This window comes from Eleutherodactylus coqui, chromosome 12, assembly GCF_035609145.1.
Source record: "Eleutherodactylus coqui strain aEleCoq1 chromosome 12, aEleCoq1.hap1, whole genome shotgun sequence".
Classification (NCBI taxonomy): Eukaryota; Metazoa; Chordata; class Amphibia; order Anura; family Eleutherodactylidae; genus Eleutherodactylus; species Eleutherodactylus coqui.
This window is the reverse complement of record NC_089848.1, coordinates 41,613,882-41,636,265: the sequence shown is the minus strand read 5'-3', so window position 1 is coordinate 41,636,265 and position 22,384 is coordinate 41,613,882. Positions and strand designations below refer to the sequence as shown.

At 44.8% G+C, this 22,384-nt stretch overlaps 1 protein-coding gene across 2 annotated transcripts in view; it reads left to right on the top strand.

Moving 5' to 3' along the window:
• The window catches only part of ATP2C1 (ATPase secretory pathway Ca2+ transporting 1), a 124,757-nt gene that overhangs the window by 61,685 nt on the left and 40,688 nt on the right, over window positions 1-22,384 (top strand). For both annotated transcript variants that reach the window (XM_066584988.1, XM_066584987.1), the window contains exons 5-13: window positions 3,142-3,177; window positions 5,259-5,320; window positions 7,243-7,351; window positions 9,713-9,868; window positions 13,860-13,928; window positions 15,138-15,213; window positions 16,399-16,465; window positions 17,554-17,678; window positions 21,147-21,244. In XM_066584988.1, coding sequence (XP_066441085.1) covers window positions 3,142-3,177; window positions 5,259-5,320; window positions 7,243-7,351; window positions 9,713-9,868; window positions 13,860-13,928; window positions 15,138-15,213; window positions 16,399-16,465; window positions 17,554-17,678; window positions 21,147-21,244 — 798 coding nt within the window. The remainder of the gene's footprint in view (window positions 1-3,141; window positions 3,178-5,258; window positions 5,321-7,242; window positions 7,352-9,712; window positions 9,869-13,859; window positions 13,929-15,137; window positions 15,214-16,398; window positions 16,466-17,553; window positions 17,679-21,146; window positions 21,245-22,384) is intronic.

Genomic DNA, 22,384 nt, shown 5'->3' with positions numbered 1-22,384 from the left:
ATAAATAGTTTTCTTTTTCTCCTATTCCTTGCATTAGAACTTGAAAAAGTCCATGGCCACCAAACACAAATTCAGATCAATATAAGGAAGGTGGGGGGCATTTAAAAAAAAATAAAAATTCGTTAATAAAGGTCCCTTGGCTCACCCTGCTGTACCCTAATGAACGGAGTCCTCGGCCCTGTACTCAAACACCCTGATAGGCCAAATTAAGGTCTAAGATACCAATAACTAACCAAAAAAGGGAAACCTAGCGACTGCCCACATTACAATAAAGTGCTAAATGCTGAACATTGCTACAATAAGAAAAAGTTCCCCAACAGCCCCAATAACCATCAGTGACTCTCAGGGGACAAGTAAAGTGCAAAGTGGGGAAGTTTCTGAGTGTTTGGATATCACTACAAGGGCACAAAATAAATTGGCCAATCCCAATGCGTTGTACTAGCTGCACTATGCCCATCAGGGACGGTCGGAGTGTATAGACTCCAAACAAGATCAATAATGAATTCATAATGGTTCATAAAAAGGCATGAATAGAAATGATCCTAAAGCGCCAATACATATAATCCTCCTCCATCTAGGTGTAATACTGCCGTCATTCATACAATATTATAATTCATCCTAAAACCAGTTGCAGCACTTGGCTGAATGCTTCAGTGACAGATGCCATGGGGAGGACGGACTGCATGAGGATGCCATGGGGAGGACGGACTGCATGAGGATGCCATGGGGAGGACGGACTGCATGAGGATGCCATGGGGAGGACGGACTGCATGAGGATGCCATGGGGAGGACGGACTGCATGAGGATGCCATGGGGAGGACGGACTGCATGAGGATGCTATGGGGCTGACAAGGATGGAGAAGCAGCGGCACTGTTAATATGGGAGATGTGATTGGTCGGCAAGCGCCGCCTTAAATAAATGTAGGATAAAAGTTGTTTTATGAGTGGAAAGGAGTCCAGTCGCTGGGACAGTTTGTACTGGGAATTAAGCAATTGTCTTCAGTGATATGTTCTATATACCTAGTATAAATACACTTGTCCAAAAAAAATCCCTCCCCTAAAAGTTGTCGGAATCGAAAAACTTTCTCTGTGACCGTGTAACATTAATATAAGTAAGTGATCACAATAAATTACACTTTTGCTCTGATATTGTAGAGAACTGACCCCCTTAAAGGGAGGCTGTAGTACCGCTCCTAGCTTGGAATGAAGATGTGACACAGGCGGGCATGGAGGCTCTAGTACCCTGTTGTACCACCTCTAGCTTGGATATAAGATGTGATACAGGCAGGCATGGAGGCTCTAGTACCCTGTTGTACTGCCTCTAGCTTGGATACAAGATGTGATACGGGCAGGCATGGAGGCTCTAGTACCCTGTTGTACCGCCTCTAGCTTGGATATAAGATGTGATACGGGCCGGCATGGAGGCTCTAGTACCTTGTTGTACTGCCTCTAGCTTGGATACAAGATGTGATACGGGCTGGCAAGGAGGTTCTAGTACCCTGTTATACTGCCTCTAGCTTGGCTATAAGATGTGATACGGGTGGGCATGGAGGCTCTAGTATCCTGTTGTACCGCTTCTAGCTTGTAGAAAATGTGGTATGGGTGGGCATGAAGGCTCTAGTACTCTGTTGTACCACCTCTAGCTTGGATACAAGATGTGATACAGGCAGGCATGGAGGCTCAAGTACCCTGTTGTACCGCCTCTAGCTTGGCTATAAGATGTGATACGGGTGGGCATGGAGGTTTTAAGTGCAAAATGGGAGGCAAACCATGTTTCAGATGAAGAATTACTATTGTACAATCTGGGGAAGGGGTTTGTTAACCGCAGCGATTGCGTAAATTCAGGTTGGGGTATTAAAAACCATTTTGTTGCTTGTTTTCATGCTGCTTCTATTTAGCCATGTAGCTCTACCAGTATATAGTTGTTGTTGTGCAGCACGTTATTAGCTGTATTATGTTTTAAAGGGTTGTCCAGGAGTCCTACAGGAAGCCTTATGAAATAGGCATACATGACCGATGCTTCAGTGATGCACAACAGTCTTTTAAAGGACTTTTCCTCTGGACGGATCATCAATGTAATGGGACTGGATGTCATCATTGGGGTCGGTTGGAAGTCTCAGAGGTGGCTTCACTCTCACAATGGGAGCAAAGCCACCTCTGAAACTTCCTGCTCCGACTCAGATGACCCTGAACCCCGCTGCACTCGGTGACTGTGTGCCTGATCGGTGGATCCCTGGTAATCCACTGCTGAGTGAGTTGTAGGGGCCACCGACTTGACACAATGATGCCACCGAGAGCAGGACTGAAGAGCCTGTCCGGTTAATGGGTAAAGTATGGAGGGAAGCAGGGATTGAGCCAACAGGGCCACCGCTACAGAGCCACACCGCCAACCCCGCTGACTTTATCCCCTGACGGGCCCACGGTAACTCGGACAACCTAACCTATTAATCGGCATTTACCATGCTCTCATGTAAGGGTTGTTAATTGGTGCCCCCTCCCTGCTACGCTGGTTGTGTAGACGTGACCGTAATCTTACATGGAAAGAGAACGCCCAAAATACATTTCCTCGTCGTCCGAACAAGAGGCTTTTGTTTCTGGCTTTCCACCTGTGAACACGTCTAATGTTCATACGCAGCAGTCTGTAGCTATTCATGGATGCGGGCGCCGGCCGTCTCCTCCTGCGCCGCTTATCCACTTGCTTCCTGATTGTTCGCAGTCTATTTATGTACCTATGAATATACAGAAAGCCCACATTTGGCTAAAGTTTGTTCTTTCACAAAGGATTGTCAGTATGTCTCTAATGCACCGTTAGCAAGTGGGCCTAAATCTGCAGCAGATGCGCCTGTCCTGGTGGCCTAGTGATCCTTACTCATGTATAATGGCCTTCTGTGCTGCCGAGACCCTGTATATGGAGGCCCGGTGCTGGCGGACCTGCCTGAGCCCAGGGGGTGTGAGCCTCTGCTGCAGATTAGTGAGGACCCTCCACAGATGACTGAAGAGCCGCTCTCCAATATAATCATCTCAGCCCTTTAAAGGAGGTCTCGTTAGTGTCCGCAATCTTCTGGTTTGATGGCTTCTGTCGTTTCTATGAAGTAATTGTTGGAGATTTTAAGTCTTTACCTTCTATTTTATTTATTTTAGGCAATACTTATAGTTGTCACCGTCGCCTTTGTTCAGGTAAGGAGGTGTTTTTAACATGCCTATATGCTATATCATGAAAATGTGGAAATAGTCAGGAGTTGTTATGGGGAGGAATGTTTTTATGACGTTTTTATTTCTTCAGTAAAACGGCATAAAATAACCTTACTGGCCCATTCACATGGACGGGTTTCCTGGCCGTGAGCTTCCTGTGTATTTTAGATCCATTCTGGCCTGAGGCTACTCACATGTGCACGTTTTCGCTGGTCCGTGTGGGAAGAAAAACTTAGCATGTGTTATTCTAGTCCATTAAGGGAATGGGCCGTACAGGGAGAAATTTACGAAGCCTGGCATTGGTACGATTTTTTTTTTTTTTTCCCCCGGGCACTTGGTGACCCACAGACTAAGCCAGAAGCCTGCTGCATACTGAGGGGCAATCACCCCCAAAACAGTCTGTATTTGTTGTTTTTCTGGCTTGGTTTAACATTCCCAATCATTGGTAAGACTTCTTCGAAGTCACTTTGAAGTGAAGGAATGCTGCCATCCAATAGATGGCGCTGTAGAGGTATTTTTCATCTTTCTTATTTGCATACATTTCCCAGAGGATCTAGCATTGCCTTATAAGTCTCCTTATTCATCTTTTAGGTATCTCCACACCCCTTCTGGGTGTCTCCTTGGGCAGAGACTATACCATCCCCTGATCCACTCACCCCCTAGGTGTCTCCACACACTTTTTGAGTGCTCTCCTTAATGAGACACAACACCGTTTCTGAATACATGAAGAGGCGCACGCCTCATCATATATTATGCACATTCCCGCCAGCTCCATGCGCCTAGACAAAAATGTACACCAGGTCTGACCTGACATACATTTCTATTATAACGTTCTCCAGTTTTTGGCATAAACTATACATCTGACGGCCATGCCCCCTTCCTAACAAGCCTTGCCCACTTTTCTGAAAAAGTTGCGGGGCCAGCGCAAAAAGGTCCCAATTTTTTATTTTTTTAGCACAAATGTAAAACTGTTTGTAAATGTGCCCCGCCATGTCCGCTGTCGGTAGAGACCGGACAGCACATGGACGTGTCCGATGCGAATCGCGAGCACAACTCGCAGCCCTGTGATCGCGGCCTTACAGCCTGCATCTGAGAGGGAAGAGCATAGTTCAGTGGAAAACATGAGATGAAAGTACACAAGTATAACAGGGCCTGGCTAGTAAAGCGTGCCAGCGCACCCACTAACCATCTATCTGGGGGTGCCCGCATGGAGGATGCTGTACCTCTAGTCATGGGTGAGGTTGAGCCTTTCTCATATCTGCAAATGAACCCTATTTGGGTTGCTGTTTTAATGGTTATTTGGATGAAAATTAAAACCTTCATTTTTGGGAGAGGTTGTGGGTTTTTAAGACTTTTTTTTAAATTTACTTATTTTATCTCAATTTGTTTTTATTTTTGCTAAGCCAGCTAAAAGGATACAATGTGCTCTCTCATAAGGGAATTGTGTGCACAGAGGTTCCTCTTTATATATCCGAATTCTGCTGATCGGTACTAGAGGAGAATTTTGTGCAAGTACGTTACTTCTGGTAAAGGGGTTTGAGCTTCAGCTATATGCACACACAGCCTGGGGCTCCAGTGCCTGACTTACCACCCCCACCCCAGCCGCACTGAGCCATCACCTCCTCTGCTCTTCAGCCCCATTGTACACATCTGCAGAGAATCCTGAGGAACTTGTGTAGAGCACTTGATTTCTCCCCTGATGTTCAGCACTGATCCGGAGTTACAGCCTGTACAATGGGCTTCAGAGCTGTAATCTCTCATTCCCCACTTTTTCCTTGCTGACACACAGATTGCTCCCCTGACTTTTGTATCCAAGAAACAAATCTGTGTATCATCCAAGGATGGCGGTCGGACCTACTATGTAATTATTGTTCCATTCTACTCCGTCAGCCATCCGTGCATCCAAACCCACTGGTGTGTAGCGGATGTACAGCCCGAAGAGTACAGAGCTGGTCATTTTATGTTGTCTCAGCGGTTTGATCAATAATTACTAAAGGAAAAAATGTACTTTTAAAATATCGTAAAAAAAAAAAACAACTTTCCGTTTTTGCCTTTTTCTATTTTAGGAGTATCGGTCTGAGAAATCACTGGAAGAACTGAGCAAGCTGGTACCGCCAGAATGTCACTGGTAGGGTTTACTTTATAGTGATACCAGATACTGATGTTACGGGCAGCGATGCATCTTACCGCTTGAATGCTTAAAAATGTGGAACGTTTTACTGGAGTCTTGAATACAGAAGCCAAAAATATCGTTAGTTTCTGCTGATTTCATTGGTAATGGTGACAAGTCTGGTATTTCTGCACAGTTAATCCCCCTCCTTGCAGCGGGGACTGTAGACAGAAGCTTCTCTGTTGTGAAGCTTTTGGGGTGTTTGAGTTAAAGGACCTAGGGTCATCAATAGTTGATCGGCTGGAGTCAGTCGCTCGGGACCCCGACCGATCAGCTAAGCGGGCACATGCTATCAGCGCTGCAATAATACAGAGGTCAGAGCTGAAGCCTCCACGCTGACCTCCGTATAGTGGCCGGCACTTGTAACTGCATGCATGGCTCCCATTGAGCAGGTAGTTGGTTGGCACTGGATGGCATTTACATGGGACGACTATCGTTCAAAACCCTGTGGGAGCGCTGGGTTTAAACAACTACTAATGATGTGTAAAAGGGCCTTTACATTCTCAGGAGTTGTTTGCAGTGATAACATAGCGGTTCCCTTGGAGCTCCAACACTTGTAAATGCATGAGTTGGTACAGAACAAAGCGAGTTGTGACTCCTGGCCTCGTGTTACTATGTAATCTAACTTTAATAAGGACTTCTGAAGAATCTAAATCTCATTCCAGTAACTTTACATACAAAGATACGGCTTATACAGGAGTTATACATCGTTTCACAAGTAACACCAACTAATCTGTGTTCACTTCACAAGAGTCTCCCAGCATGCCCCATGCTCTCTTGAAAAGTATACAGTTTCTTAATGTCTCACTTTATCTTCTTGTCTTTGGGTTTGCACAATCCACTCCTTGTCTAGTTTTTATTTAAGTCATAAAGCCGACCATCGGGAATTCCAAACCACCTTGTAAGAATGTCTTGTAATAAGAGTTTTTGGGTTTTTTGGGGTTTTTTTTGTTTAAGCGGTCAGCTGATAAAATAAAAGCCTGCTATTGGTCAGAAGAGTTAAGGCCCATTTAGACACAACTATCGCTCAGAATTCACTCAAACATTCTTTTGAGTGATGATCGTTGTGTAAATGTACGGCCGTCATGCACTGTTCGTGCGCTATTCATTCATAGTGCACTATTCAATTATCGGTTATTTGTAGCAAGCTAGAAATCACGGATTACTCTTATCAGCGCCGCATGCTGATTTTCTCAGCCAGCTGCGCTGATAGTATTCTTTCAGCTGGTATCCTGCTAGCAGTTCTCAGCGGGACACCAGGTGAAAGCGCCGAGAACAAAGCAGGTGTTTGCATATACAAAACAGCTGCATTGTTCTCGGAGCTATCTTGGCGGTATCCCACTCCACCTGCATTAACTCTTTAGTAGCTAATTAGCTACTTAAAGTTATGCAAAGATGATCGCTTAAGACTGTCACTCAAGCTGTCATCTGAGTGATTTTTGAGCGATCATCTTTCAGTGTAAATGGGCATTTAGAACACTATGGATCGGACGATACGGAATCCTGGGGAGTTGGAACAAAAAGGAATGATCAGTATTGTGTGTGTGTGTGTGTGTGTGTGTGTGTTCCGAGCTCATGCGAGCTCTCCTTGAAAACAATGAAAGATAGAATACAGATGTCTATTTAATAGAGTGGCGTTAGAACATATGGAAGTAAAGCAGTGGTATCTTTGTGATGGATCTTACATGGCTGTACAATAAGGTCTGTAGCCTTTATTTCATGTATACTGAATGTTGGATGTCCTTCTCTGCCATGTGAATGGCTTAAAACATACGTATTAGGAAAGGTAGACTAGTAAAGCCTGGACTGGAATACACTCTGAGAATATGGTGAAATAATTGCGATATGCCTTTTTTTAAATTTATTTTTTTTTTTTTAAGTATACGGGAGGGAAGACTGGAACATACCCTTGCCAGAGAATTGGTGCCCGGAGATACAGTTTGCCTATCAGTTGGAGACAGAGTTCCTGCAGACTTGCGATTATTTGAGGTGGGTATTACTAGTTTTGCTGTTAACACATACACTGAAATTTGCCATTTCCAGTGACTAATAGTCCCCGGGCACTATAACATTCCTCCATGGCCGTAGTAACGGATTGCTTTCAAGGCTTATTGTGCTACATGTTAATGTTTAGCTGTGATCTGTTGCCCAGGATCCTCAATAGGATATAATTGTTGGGAACCTCTTACTCCTAATAGAGTATAACTATTAGTGAATTTCCACTGCTTGATGGCAGCGATCTTCAATAAACATTGACTTTTATAATGCTACCGTATAGCAGATCTTCTGTGATTTGTCATATGCAGCATTCCCGCATCTAAGACAGTCAAAATCTGCTGCGCATCCGCAGTCGATTGTAGAGGATACCACGCACCCCATCACCTCCGGAGTCTTTGCGTTCTTGATGCTTTCTTCATTGGGTACCCGGCGGCTTTTAGTGAAAGTAGCGCTGCTGTTCGGGTGATGCAGAAGGGATCAGTGGTGCCGCTCTCACTAGAGGCCAACTGGTACCCGGTGAAGGAAGAGCCGTGAGTGCAAAGACTCCGGAGGTGATGGGGAGCGTGGTAGCGGCTGCTGATTTGGAGTTAAAATCTGCACTGATGGTATGGATTTTCACTTGTTTTTGGATGCATAGATGCTGCTGAAAATCTGCAGCATTTCCACGACTTGTAAACGTACCCTCAAACTACACTTGGTGATGTAGCTGCCTCTTGTGTATTTTACCCCACACCCCCCTCCCCGGCGATCCAACACTGCAGCTCTTGCAGACCCTCGCCACTTTGTCACTGCTGCCCACAAATAATAACATTCTGTATTGCTGGTGACTGCTGCAGCTCATCGGTTGCTCTACTCCTGGCATCATGCCTCCCAACATCGTGCAATGATGCCGGGAGTACAGCCAAGTATCATGGGAGAGTATGAGCGCTGCATCTTGGGAGAAGCGACAGGTGAGGTTTTTTATGTCTTACACTTATTACAGCTGTGTTTAGCCCTTTAACTTTACAATCCCGGGACTTTAGAGTCATTCAATTTGGTACAAAACCTAAGTGGAGAAATGACTACTGATTGGGAAGAAATAGCTGGGGTCATGCATTTCAGTGACAGCCATAGCTGCTAAAAGGAAATGCTCCAACTTTCTGCACCCATCTGCACGAGGGGCAATAAGAGGTTATGGAGAGAGTTCTCAGCACTGCAACGGCTTCAATCTTGTAGCCAATAAATGAAGATTATTTTTGTAGAGAACGTTGGAATAAATGGGTAAGTATCGTTCATTGAAGCTTTGCCGTCGCTGCAGACTTCACATCTACTCGGTACTACTGGAGTGCCTTTGTCATTTATATAGATTGGCTGCTAGCAAATGAGGTAGAAGCCGTACCCGGCACATAGCGGGAGGTCGGAGGGTTTGATGTTCCTTGGATTCTGAAAATGTTGTTTTGTACGTTCGCGTCCTCCCAGTGCTTTAATGTCCTCCAGTCATTTCCTCCTGTAATGGATCTTCACTGAGCAGGTTATGCCGGGAGCTGATGAGCTTGTTCTACACGGCCACCTTACACGCTGTGCGGCTTTCTTTTTGCTTTTTCTTGGATAATAGCCGTGTAATGGTAACACAATTGCTGAAATGAGAAACGGGTGAAAAGAGCGGTAACAATATTGTTTCCAAAGACCATTTCATCCACAAAAAGGGAAAAAAACCTTCAAAGTAAGAAAGGTAAAAGCCTTCGCGGTTTATCATCTACTTGGGCGACGGCTATTGAAGTCGTGGTTTAAAACGATGCACTGAAAAGAGGGCCGCTTTAAAAGGAGCGGGGTTAATGCCGCCGAAGGAAGCTGAACCCACAATGCAGAAAAGGAGCAACAAATGTACAATTTGGATCCTATTGACTTGTGGCACGTGCATTAACCCCGTCATGCTGACTCTAAATACATCCTAGCAACAAATGACTTCCTGTGTAAATGGTTCTTCAGAGCTGTTAAAGGGGCTAATTCCTCCACTAATGGATAACCCTGCAGTCTAATAGCCATTGTGTCTGGGCTGTCTGTTGTATCACATGACGCTTAGAAGTTGTAGTTTAAAACATACAGCAAATGGAGAACATGAGAAATGCTGCATGAAGTCCCATCTACCGTGCCCCGGCATAGCGGACCAGGACGCACATGGAGAGCGTGCATCCAGCCCCGTGCTTTGAGAGTTTTCTCTTAGTTATGTGGCGCCCATAGAAGGGGACAGGTCCCTGTGTACACAGGTGGGCTATGGCTGCAGCTCTCCATGACCAATGCCATTAAAATACAGTTTAATCATATAAAACCTTCTTGTGCGGTTAATCAATGCAAGTATTTCTGTTCTGTAAGGCTATGGATCTATCGGTGGACGAATCCAGCTTAACGGGGGAGACCGCTCCTTGCTCAAAATCCACAACGCCTCAGCCCGCTGCAACGAATGGAGACCTGACATCCAGAAGCAACATCGCCTTTATGGGGACGCTAGTTAGATGTGGCAAAGCAAAGGTAAAAGCTATTGACTTCCCACTTAAGAGAAGTGCTCATTCTATTGTTTACAGATGCATGACCTTCACTCCTGCGTGTGTTCCCACCTTATTAACTCAACACGGATCTCTACAATGTTACTGACTTATTGGGGGGGGGTCCAATTACTGGGACACATTTAATTTGTAGACCGAAGGAGGTGGAATGCTAATAAAGCCCTTTTTTTCCCTCCGCCTATTGCTGCTCCCCCCGAACCAGGACTGTGTGGGTACTGCAACACAACCAAATTCACTTTAATTCTAGGGATTGGTGGGGGTGCAAGAGGTTTACCAGCGGCCCTTGTTATGAAGTCACTGGGGATGTGCTTACCTCTTAAAACCGTATCAGGCCTCCAATAATGGATACAAGGCCCAGAATCCTTAAAGGGGTTGTCTCGCGAAAGCAAGTGGGTCTATACACTTCTGTATGGCCATATTAATGCACTTTGTAATATACATCGTGCATTAAATATGAGCCATACAGAAGTTATTCACTTACCTGCTCCGTTGCTAGCGTCCCCGTTGCCATGGTTCCGTCTAACTTCGGTGTCTTCTTGCTTTTTTAGACGCGCTTGCGCAGATGCATCTTCTCCCTTCGGCTGGTCTTGGAAGCATCGGCGATTTGGCTCCGCCCCCTTGTACGCATCATCGCGTAGCTCCGCCCCATGACGTGTGCCGGTTCCAGCCTCCTGATTGGCTGGAATCGGCACGTGACGGGGGCGGAGCTACGCGATGATGCGTACAAGGGGGCGGAGCCAAAACGCCGATGCTTCCAAGACCAGCCGAAGGGAGAAGATGCATCTGCGCAAGCGCGTCTAAAAAAGCAAGAAGACACCGAAGTTAGACGGAACCATGGCAACGGGGACGCTAGCAACGGAGCAGGTAAGTGAATAACTTCTGTATGGCTCATATTTAATGCACGATGTATATTACAAAGTGCATTAATATGGCCATACAGAAGTGTATAGACCCACTTGCTTTCACGAGACAACCCCTTTAAGGGTGTATGTACACGGGCATTTACCTGTGAATTCTGAGCATTGCAAGTTGCACGGAACTCGTTTCAATACATCCTAGCGTTTTCAATAGGTTAATTTTGAGAATTAAAAGAATGAAGTGTCAAATGTTGGGCAATTCTGGAACAGCATTACCCATTATTTCCCATGCCAAAAAAATTGCATTGCACTTGCCTGTAAATGGGATTTTCATGTGAGTGCAATGTTTTGTTTTTGGTTCCCCCTCCTTATTGTTACAACTGGAACAGCATACAATCCCCCCCCCCCCCCCTCCCTGCTTGTACAGCGATGTGGTGGTTTTTTTTTTAAAACTCATAATAATTCTAATCACAGGATTATGAGCGCAATATCGTCCAATTTTCTTGCACGCTCACCCGTGTAAATACAGCCTCAGGGCTTATTCACAGGACCGTATCAGTTTTACGGTCTGTGTGATACTAGTAGACTGCATATGGCCACATATCTCTCACACGGTCATGCCCAGTGGACTGTCTTTTAAAATTCGCCACTGTTTCATAGCGGGGTTGCATATGAATCGCTGCCAATACACAATTTATTGCATATCTAGAGTGTTTGCATATGCACCCATACAAAAGTTTAAGGCTTGTTCTGCGTGGTACGCCGAGAAATAGAGCGTGCTGCGATCTATTTCTTGGGTGTATCGACACGCAGTATTTACATGTTAATGTGAACGGATCAGAGAAAGTCTGTTTACTTTCATTGACCCATTCACAGCGTGTCACGTGGCTGTATTACATGCTGAAACCACGTGAGAATGTGCCCTTGGGTTAATGAGAAGATGGCTGCCTTGTATACAGGGTCCTATAAGGGAGGCAGGCGGTTTCCGGGGTCCTACAATATAGACATGAGTCCGTGTGGTGGTTGTCCTGGATGAGTGGTGGGACTCGAGCGGTAGAGTTCTGGATCGTAAGGCTTTAATAACCTCTGCGAGGGCTCCGAAGGCCCCCGTTGGGCAGATCCTGATAAGCTGGTTACTGGCAACAGGAAAGTAAGACACAAATGTTAATGGGCTCTACAGTGGCGTTCTTAGCATTTTTAGTAGGTTTGTGTCACTGAAAGGATTTCTGAAGGGAAATTAACATTTTAATTCAAGCTTTTAACCTACTGAATTGTGTGGCGTTTAATGTGGCCCCGTGCCACTCTATAGGGGAGTGTATAGGGGGGCGCGCGGCTCTCAGTGCTTCAGTGTTCACAATGTTTAATCCCCCGCGTTCTCTCCTTTGTGGGGCGGCAGGTGCCGGTAGTCAGATTAGCTGCGAGTTCCCGGGCGCTCTGACCTCCGGTTTGTGGAATAAATGGATTAATAACTCCTGCCTGATTCATGGAGTATGGAAAGCCGCTTAATACCAACTCTGAAGCTTTTGTACTGCATGTGTCCCGTATACAGGATTTAACCCGTGTAACCGTAACCCTTTGCAGAACACTTAAGGCTAATTTCACACGGGCGAGTGCGATATCAGACTATGAGACTTGCTGAAAGCCGTGCCGGAGGATCAGCAAGTGTTTCCCATTGTTTTTGCCAGCCCTGTTGAAAACTGCAAGGCGATCCAAGGGAATGCCCAAATATAAGATGTGCTGCAATTTATTTTGCCAGCTCCACAATGCGATGCAGGGAAAAAAGCATGTCGGGGTTTTGGGGTTTGTTTTTTTTTGCATATTCTCACTTTTGCAATGCACAGGGTGACGGTCACAGAAAATGTGTGATTTTTGTCATAAGTACTCAAATCCACAACAAAATTCTATTTTATGTATGTGTGGCTGCTGTTAGCTATGCGATCTTGCAGCTTAGTTTAGCGTACAAAGTGAAGATCAGAACCAACAGCAAAAAGACAAATCACTCCGTTAAGTTAAGTTACTTAAAGAGACTCTGAGCTTATAGGCTGAAGGTAGGTGACCCGCTGAGTCTGGGGATGCGGTATACTTGCCTCCCCTGTTCCTGCCGCTCAATTCAGCATTGGTTCCAACGATCACACCGGGCAATGGTGGGGAAAGTGTAACACTTGCATCTGCCGGCTCATTGGGTCACCTACTTTCAGCCCATAAGCTCAGCTCACAAAGCTAAAAGTAGGCGATGGTCTCTCCATGTAAACCGGTTTCCTAAAACAAGAGTAAATTGTTTAGATGGCTGCAGCAATAGGGAACATCATTTTGCTGTTGGATGAATTTCCTATTGCGGATTTCTATACTGACTTCTAATATGTCCTCCCTTCAAGATTATAGGGCTATGAAGAGTGAAGCGGGGCCGATCAGTATTGCAGTCTGACGCCTTATGTGGGAACTATTGCTCCATATTGGGAAATTCAGAAGTTGATGCTTGTTGTTTTTAAGAATTTGGGTAGCTTTTCATGCCATCTACACACAATGCTACATTTTTTTTCCCCCAAATCCTATACACAAAATCTGAGCAAACGCTGAAGCACCCAGATCAGTGTACAGTAACCTGCTGTCATGTTCATGCCTACAATAAATCCATCTATATTAAAGATTGTCCAAGACCCAAAATGGTGAAATAAATAAATAGAAATTCGATTACCAATACTAGACTCCTTTTGGATGGTTCCCCCGATCCAGCAGCACCGCTGGGGCTCAGAAAGTTGCTGCAGTGTAGGCACTTGCGGTTTATCATTCACATGACTACTCAGCCAATCAGTAGATGTCTATGGCGTGAGCAGCACTTGACTGCTGAGGCTAGTGATTGGCCGAGTGGTCACATGACTGATGAACAGTGCGTGACTACTGCAGGAACTTCTTGGACCAGACAGAGGGCACTGAAATGGTGAGTATGGGTCTGGTTTTTTTTTTATTTATTTTTTTAGCTTTTCCATTATCTGGTGTTTGGGAGTTGTTTTTTTCTTTAACTTGGTGGTCTGCATCGCTGTCTATGGATTACTACAACATAACCTGCTTCAGAAAAGAGCTAATTTTCTATCTTTACAGGGAATTGTCATTGGAACTGGAGAAAACTCTGAATTTGGGGAAGTTTTCAAAATGATGCAAGCTGAGGAAGTGAGTTCTAAAACATGCATGTGATTTACAGGCAGTAAGTGCCAAATGACCTTATTTGACTGCCTTGTATCATAATATACCGAACCGCGCCAGGATTCGCTTTAGGGTCGTTTCACACAGATTTCTATTGGGGGGGGGGGGGTCATGCAGTTTTTTGAACTAAAAACAGAAATGGATTCTAAAGAAATGACCTATTGCATACTTGCAGGGTGTTCGCGCACAAGAGATGTGTGCGTGGCAAACCGACAAGCATGTTCCGTGGCCTTAAGAAAACTGCAATTGTTGCCTTTTAAAAATATATATATTAGAATATGAGTGAAATTACCCTTGTGCCTCATGTCCGCGGGTGGATTGGAATCCGCATACTGGAGCCCACAGCGGAATCCGAACTTGCCCATGGCCGGTGACCCAGCTTACCTGTCTAGGTCATCTTTTTTTCTGTACTACAAATGTGTGAGAGTGCGGACTGGTGCACATGCGCAGTGCACTTTTTTTTTTATCGCACTCCTGCTGGCCCACAGAATTTGCAGTGTCCTCTGCAGACGGGCCATCGATCAGATGGCTTCCATTGACTTCAATAGAAAGCTGTTCGTCCGGGAACCGCACTAAAATGGAACGTGCTTCGATTTTTGTTTTGCGCATGCGGAATCCGGAAAACAAATCCGCATGTGTAAATTGAAGCACGGATCTTCCGCAAATCAAATCCGCCCATGGACATTGGGCCTCAGTCACTTGAGACCTGCACTCTGGGATAGTGGTGTTTGCTTCCTTGTCCTGGGGCGTATTCTAGTTCATGCTGTAGTCTCCCTTCAGTACCTGCCTACATGTCATGTAGTGCTTTACTTGTGCCGTGTTCCGGCACTGACTTCAGGATAATATATAATGGGCACGGTGGGGATGTGACTGTATTCACTGGAGGGTTGGAAGCTGCTAGGCATCTTGTGCTAACGGGCGCTGGTTGTGACAAGGACTTGGCAATACTTCTGTTCCTATCTGATAGAACATAATGTAACTTCATATCCTTCTGTTTCCTACTTGTCCTTTTATGAGAAGGGATAGCGGGAAGAGCCACAAGTTGCATGTACTTGACTTACCAGATGGCATCTTACAAGTGCCATCTGCACCCGCAGGTCACGATGTATGTTCTGCTTCAAGCTGTTCAGTCGTAATAAACTGATTTGCAAGTCTTGTCTTTTCTTTTTCTTTTAGGCACCTAAAACGCCTCTTCAAAAAAGCATGGATATTCTGGGGAAGCAGCTCTCCTTGTACTCGTTTGGCATCATAGGTGAGCTGGAGTGTTTGTCATCTGGGATCCGGCAGTAAATGATCTCCTGTTTGTGGGTGGCGGAGGTATTTCTGGCTCGTGTTCTTGGCTGCCGTCCATCTTCCTGTACAGAACACTCAGACATCCAGCACTGGAAATACTGCAGATCTATTAGGAAACCGCATAGGTCTTGGGAAATGAACATAACTTTAGAATGCCAGGGTTCTCCTTCACCTGACCATTTTCTGACTTGCGCGTCACTATAGAATTAACCCCTTCCCGGTATAGGACATATAGTTACGCCCTGCAGTGTCGGGGTATGTATGAAAAGAGATTCATACAGCGCGGGCATCAGCTGCTTATTACAGCTGACGCCTGTGGACAATAGCTGTAATCGACTGCGCGGCCAATCGCGGCTATTAACCCTTTAATTCTGACAGGAGCATTTAAAGCCCCCACCCCCAATACATAAAAAATTCATATTTGGTATCGTCACGTCCGTAAAAGTCAGAGCTATCAAAGTAGGGCATTATTTACCCCGCACGGTGAGGGTCGTCCAGAAAAAATAAACCGGCAGAAATACACTTCAGTCACCCTGTCTCCCAGAAAAAACGCAGTAAAAAGTGTTTAAAAGTATGCATTCCGAAATGGTGCTAACGTAAACTACAGGATGTCTCTCAAAAAACGAGCTCTCACAGCACTATCGATGAAAATAGTTATTGCGTGCAGAAGATGGCGGAAAATAATTGTAAAAAAATTAAATGTCTGAAAAAAAATATAAGTAGTACAGAAAAAAAAACTCTACAAGTTTGGTATCGTAGTAATCGTACTGACCCATAGAATAAAGGTGTGACATTTCTGTTGCAGTTTGTGCGCCGTAGAAACAAGACGCACTGAAAGATGGCGGAATGACGTTTGTTTTTGGGTTTTTTTCTATTTCTCTCCACTTATACTGAAAAAGTTGTAAACAAGTCTATTATATGGTACATTAAATAGGACCAATGAAAACTACAACTCGTCCCGCAAAAAACAAGCCCTCATACAGCGACATCGATGGATAAATAAAGGAGTTAATGTTTTCTAAAATGGGGGTAGGAAAAAAATGAAAATGTTGCGGGGGGAGGGCTTGGTCTGGTCTGTTCCTAAATATACTCTTACTTCTATGGTACTAATAAGGCAACATGTCTCTGCTTATGGCTTATCTAGGTATCATCATGCTGGTCGGCTGGTTGCAAGGGAAGCACATACTTGATATGTTTACTATTGGTGTAAGGTGAGTCTGTTCTGGACATTATGGGGCAGACTTACTATGGAAAATCCAACAGTTTTCTGGTGCAAATTGTGCCATAAAATAGTCTTGCATGCTTTCTGCCACATTTACTATGCACTTTAGACACTTTTAGCCATTTTTGGAAATTCTCCTAAGGGGTGTGGTCTAAATGGTGCCAAATTTCAGAAAATTACTACAAAACATTGGCAGAAGTTTTGACACCGTTAATTTCCATGACACAATTATCGTTCGATGAGTGGTCTGCCCGATAATTGTTACGTGTAATGTGTGCAGCAAATAAGTAATCGGCCATAAGTCGTTAGATGATCGCTGCTCAGATCCTTCAAGGTATAAACGTGCATTGGACAATTTACTGAATAGAAAGAAGTGGCAGAAGGGTTGGCTAGAGGCGAGGGTGTGATCAATGAACGGCCCAAACTACCCAGTGTACATATATAGGTGAATGATAGATGATCGTTATGTCACCGCTGGTCGCATGCTCGTTCCAGTTTACCTAGCCATGTAAGAGGGCCCTAAAGGCGTTGTGCAAATTCTACGTCTGGTGTAAAACCAGTTCCCCAATCATTGCAAGAATAATGCTAATTTCAGCCGGGTGAGTGCGACATCAGGCTGTGAATCACGGAGAATCGCAGAGTGTCTCCCATTGTTTTCAATAGGTGCACGTAATGCGAGGTCTCATCACGTGCTGCGATGCGAGGGCATGCCCAAAGATAGGACAAGCCGCGATGTGTTTCCCGCATCGCACTGAGATAAGGGGAAACAAAAATTTCTCATGTGTATGACCCCAGCCAAAAGAATGGCGTTCATATTCGTGCGAGATTTGTCTCGAGATGCCCAAATCTCACGTGATTTTCTCAGCAGCGTGAAACTGGCCGAATTAAATTTTTTTTTTTTTTTAGCTACCCATCGGCAATAGGTTTTTGTTTTATACATGAGAAGAATAATCTCTTTGCATACGTGGGTTTAATACGATTTGTGCATCTTGAGCAGAATTATGTCTTTAGTTACCACCGTGCAGCCTTGAGCGGGCAAGGAGAACGGTTGCATCTTACCTTTACATTTGTTTGCAGTCTGGCGGTGGCGGCGATCCCTGAAGGACTTCCGATCGTTGTCACTGTGACACTCGCACTTGGCGTGATGAGGATGGTGAAGAAAAGGGCGATTGTCAAGAAATTGCCCATCGTAGAAACCCTCGGTACCAATCACACTTTCACTTCTGTAGACTGTTATGTTCCAAGTGTCTGTAGAGAGGCTGCTCACCACTAGTGAGAGACCAAGGCTGGGATTTAATGTACATTAGATTATAATATTAGTAGCAGTGGAAGGCGTGGACAGTTTGTGCTCGTGTCCCGCATACGCTAATGTCGGGTTTGTAGAGTAGGTTATATTTATGAGTAAATTATTTTGCTCACAGGTGCATTTAAAATGTTCTCCGTTACTCCTTTGTAGTGTTGGGGCGCATTCACACGACCGTAGGCGTAAAATGCATTTTACCAGAGACCGTGTATGAGCAGCAAGAAAACTGCAGATGGTCATGCGCAGTGTGACTTTTTTTTTTTTTTTTAATTCCCTGCTGTGTTTCATCGCGGGGTTGCGTGGGTATTGTCGCCCATATGCAATGTATTGCATGTGGACAGCCTTGCATACACAATCTTATCAAAAGAATGGGGCTCACGCTGCGAAGAAATAGTGTGCTGTGATATTTTTTCCCTGCGTGTAGCTACACCAGTGTAGAAATGCTATTGAGAATGGTTCAATCAAAATTCGTTTACTTTCATTGACGCCATTCACCATGTGCGTAATAAGTGATGAAAATATGGTCGTGCGAATGAGCCCTTATGCTAAAGAGTAACTGCCTAAGATATTCACATACAGGTAATCTCTGCAAACGTGGAGGTTATTAGCCTAGGCAGCCTTAAGGCTCATTTACATGCAAAGACAATCTTTCAAACGATTGACAGATTAACCTTTCTAGCGATCATTTTTCATAAAGTACTAATGGGCACTAATGGCCATTAGAACTTTATCAGCTTCATTTGCATGTAAATAAGCTTCTAACAGCTGTTTGAAAATCCCAGCATGTGGTCTGGACTTTGCTCTCAGCTGCATAGTCTTCACACAGGCTGCCGCGAACTGTCAGCTGAATACAATGTAATCAGCTGCTCCCTTGGAGAACACAGCATGCGGTCCCTGCTATCTCTCTCTGGATGAAGGATGGACTTTGTGCTTTCCTAAAAATTATCGGTCAGCTGAAGAGTGAAAGATGGACGCATTTCCGTGCAACAATTATCACTCAAAAGCCATCATTTGAATGAACTTTGAGTGATAATCGTTGCGTGTAAATGGGGCTTTAAAGGGGTTATCCAGGCGGCAGCCACCAGGATACACCAGGGTCAGAGCAGACGCTGCTGCTGGTGGTGTGGCTAGAGGTCGTAGTTACAGGCACAGCTCCTACTTATTTCAATGAGAGCTGCGCTTGCAATTACGCGCATCGGGCGCTTCAACCCTGGTTTATCTTGGCATCCCCTTTTTACTACATGGTCTTGCAATGAACCCCCAGCAATCGCACATCCCCTTTAAAATAAAGCGACTATATGGGTTAAAGGAGTGCTTGGCCGTCTCTGGACTCTGCAGTCAGTAGTGGCTGCTAGTGTAAAGCCATGTTTTATGCAACTACTTCTAAAATGTAATGACTCGTTTCCGCTCTTCGGTGGGATTCTAAACCTTACGGTTTTGAAAGATTCAACATGACTTTTCGATAATTATACTTTAATTGTCCCGAATTGTTAACGGCCCGCAGAGCCTTATTACTGCTTCTGGCGTTTTCCGTCCATGTAAGCTCTAGGAATTCCAAGTCAAACGATATGATTGTGCGCCATTAAACGTCTGTTCCGAAAACCACCTGCCGAACGCTATGCGGATTACATACCAACTCACAAAACCGTATACCTTATTTACAGCGAGGAGCGCTTGCTCGCAGGCATCTGCTGCTCCACAGGATGGCGGGGGGGGGCTGAGCATGTAAGCACTTCTGGCGTGCTGTCAGAAAAGACACATTTTGGAGACTCGATGGGGCAATAGAGAAGACGCCAATGACTTCGTACAAACCTGTCGGGGCATAATGGCCTTTCTGACATGCCGATCTTGTGTTTGCTAAAGCCTGTAATTATACCATTGTTACTGTGCCTATTCAGACACCTAAAAGAGATGAAGTACTTACCCCACCTGCAGGTAGCTCTATGAACATTAGTAAAACAGACTGCAGTTAAAGCGCTAAACGGTTTCATGAAGAATATAATTGCCTAGAATGGGGGCTGTTTGTATGTTAAGTCTTTTTTTTGGGGGGGGGGGGGGGGGGGAATTGTATATATTTTAATTTATTTTCACTGATCTGCAGGGAAACCTTCCTTCCACAGACTTGTAATGTTCCTCTGCATAAGCTCTGCCATTAGATCTTGCATCAGCTGTGGGAAGTTGTCATTACATACTAGGTGATATAGGTGCCATGCAAAAGTCCTATCAACTAGACTAGTATCCCTGTACAATACTGTGCAGGTTTCGGGTTTCAAGTTTTCAGTGTTAAGCCCCATTTACACGCAACGATTATAGCTCAAAATTCGCTCAAACGATGTCTTTAGACGAAAATCGTGTGTAAATGCTACCATCGTTTACCTTTCAGCCGATCGATGATATTTACGGGAGCATAAAATCCATTATCCGACTGTAGAGCTGATAGCAGGGACCGCACGCTGTGTTCTTCACGGGAGCGCTGATTACATTGTATTCGGCTTGGAGCCCCCTGGCAGAACAAAGGAGCTGTATGCAGAGAACAGACCACCTGCTGCTCTGTGTACAGCTCCTGGAAGCTCATTTACATGCAAATGAAGGTAATAAGTTGCTAATGGGCATTAATGCCCATTAGCAGTTTATGCAAACTGATCATTCAAAACTTGTTCAAAAGATAGGGAGATTGACTGTTTTAGCGATCATATTTGCGTGTAAATGGACCTTTTTACTTTTAGGTCTACAGCCCTATAGATTTAAAGCAATAGGGCTCTCTTTTCTGATACAGAGCTAGAGGGAGTTTGTGAGCCTACTGCATACTGTGATTTTATGTATATTTTCAGCTCCCCCTAGAGGTGACTGCAGGCTGACCGAATTTTAGCATTTAAATCTGTATTAGTTTGCAGAGAAATTGGAGCCCGGACAGGCTATAAAGATATGTTGTGAGCGGATTCACCACAGATTACCGGGCCTGGTTAGATTACAGAGAATTAGATGTCCACTTCTTAGAGCTCTTTTTAACTTTAATTGCACCGAGTCTTTATTTAGGGAAGCCCTTTTGAAGATGCCGCAGCAGTAGATTTGTGCTGGGCTGCATTAAAGTGAATGGGGCATGCTGCAGTTACCGGCACGGTTGGGAGGCTGAGAGCTCCACTATATGTATTGGAAATTTGGGAGACCGTGCTAAACCGGAGCTGCAGCCCCTTTTTATTCTCCTGATCAGGGGGGGTACCAGAGCTCAAACGTTCCCATCTCGTAAAATGATGGCGTTCCACTGGTTTTGCCATCACTTTAATATTTGAATACCCCTCTTAAGCTTTCAGATTGTCGATGTGCAGTATTTGTCGTTGTCTTCACTCCTCACACTTGATGTTTGCAGGCTGCTGTAATGTTATTTGCTCTGATAAGACCGGAACGCTGACCAAGAACGAGATGACTGTAACCCACATATTTACATCAGACGGCATTCACGCAGAGGTATGTAGCCGCCGTAGTTGTGTATTGGAACCCATGTTGTGCACTACTGCTTGTTTTTCTTTTGCTTACATTAATATAACTTTTACAATCTAAACTGCTACATATTAACGCGTTAAAGGGTAAATTCTGTTCTGATTTAATTCCTCAACACATAAAGGCTGGCATTCTGTTCTATGGTTCACTAGTTACTGCTTCCCTCTTGCATTGCTATAGAGCAAAATAATACAATGGTCTGCCTGCAGCTCGCTGTATACAAATATATACTGCTCTTCAATTACTTGTTAACCCCTTCTCGCTCCAGGGCGTAAGTTTACGTCCTGGCAGCAGGCGTACTTCCCGCAACAGGGCGTAAACTTGGGTCCTGGGGATAGTAGGAGATCACTTATGATCTCGCGCTATCCCGCAGCGGGAGCCGGCTGTCAGTCATAACCGGCCCCCTGCTGTTAACCCCTTCCCTGCCGCGATCTATGTAGACCGCTGCATGGGAGGGGTTCACAGATTATATCGCAGAGAGCCCGGCTGGTTGCTATGGCGTTCTGACGTCCTGTATTGCCATGGCCTGTGATCGCTGTATACAGGGGGGGACACGGTGTAAAAAAAAAATTTTTTAAAATTCTGCAGCATTTCTATTTATTCTGTGGATTTTACCTCTTCCAATAAAGGGGGAGATATCAGCACTGAGTCTACAGCAAAACATTTAACAGATGCAGAGCTCACCCTGGAAACAAAGGCAGATCAACCCTGTGTGCGGCGTCCTAGGTGTCATTAGCGGTTGTCAGAATGATGCACCTCTTTTCACTTTTTTTTTTTTTTTTTACTAAAACTAAGAAAAATGTGAAATGTCCTTCTTGAGCGTCTTTCTCTATAAATCATTATAAAGCCCATCGCTCCTCTTGGCCACTGACAAACATTTTTTTTTTGAGTTGCAGCGTGGGATTCTCGTGCCATAAGATACATCTCTGGGTTATTTTGACAACATTCTGAGTTCGCTTTTGGCAAATGTAATAACTAGATATCTCCATTGTTTACTGTGGACTGGCTCTACAGACCTCTCACCAACTAGCTAGTTCTGCAATTCTAGCATGCTGTGAAGCTAACCTCCTTCTGTGTGACTCGACATGCCAGTCTATGGCTGCTAAC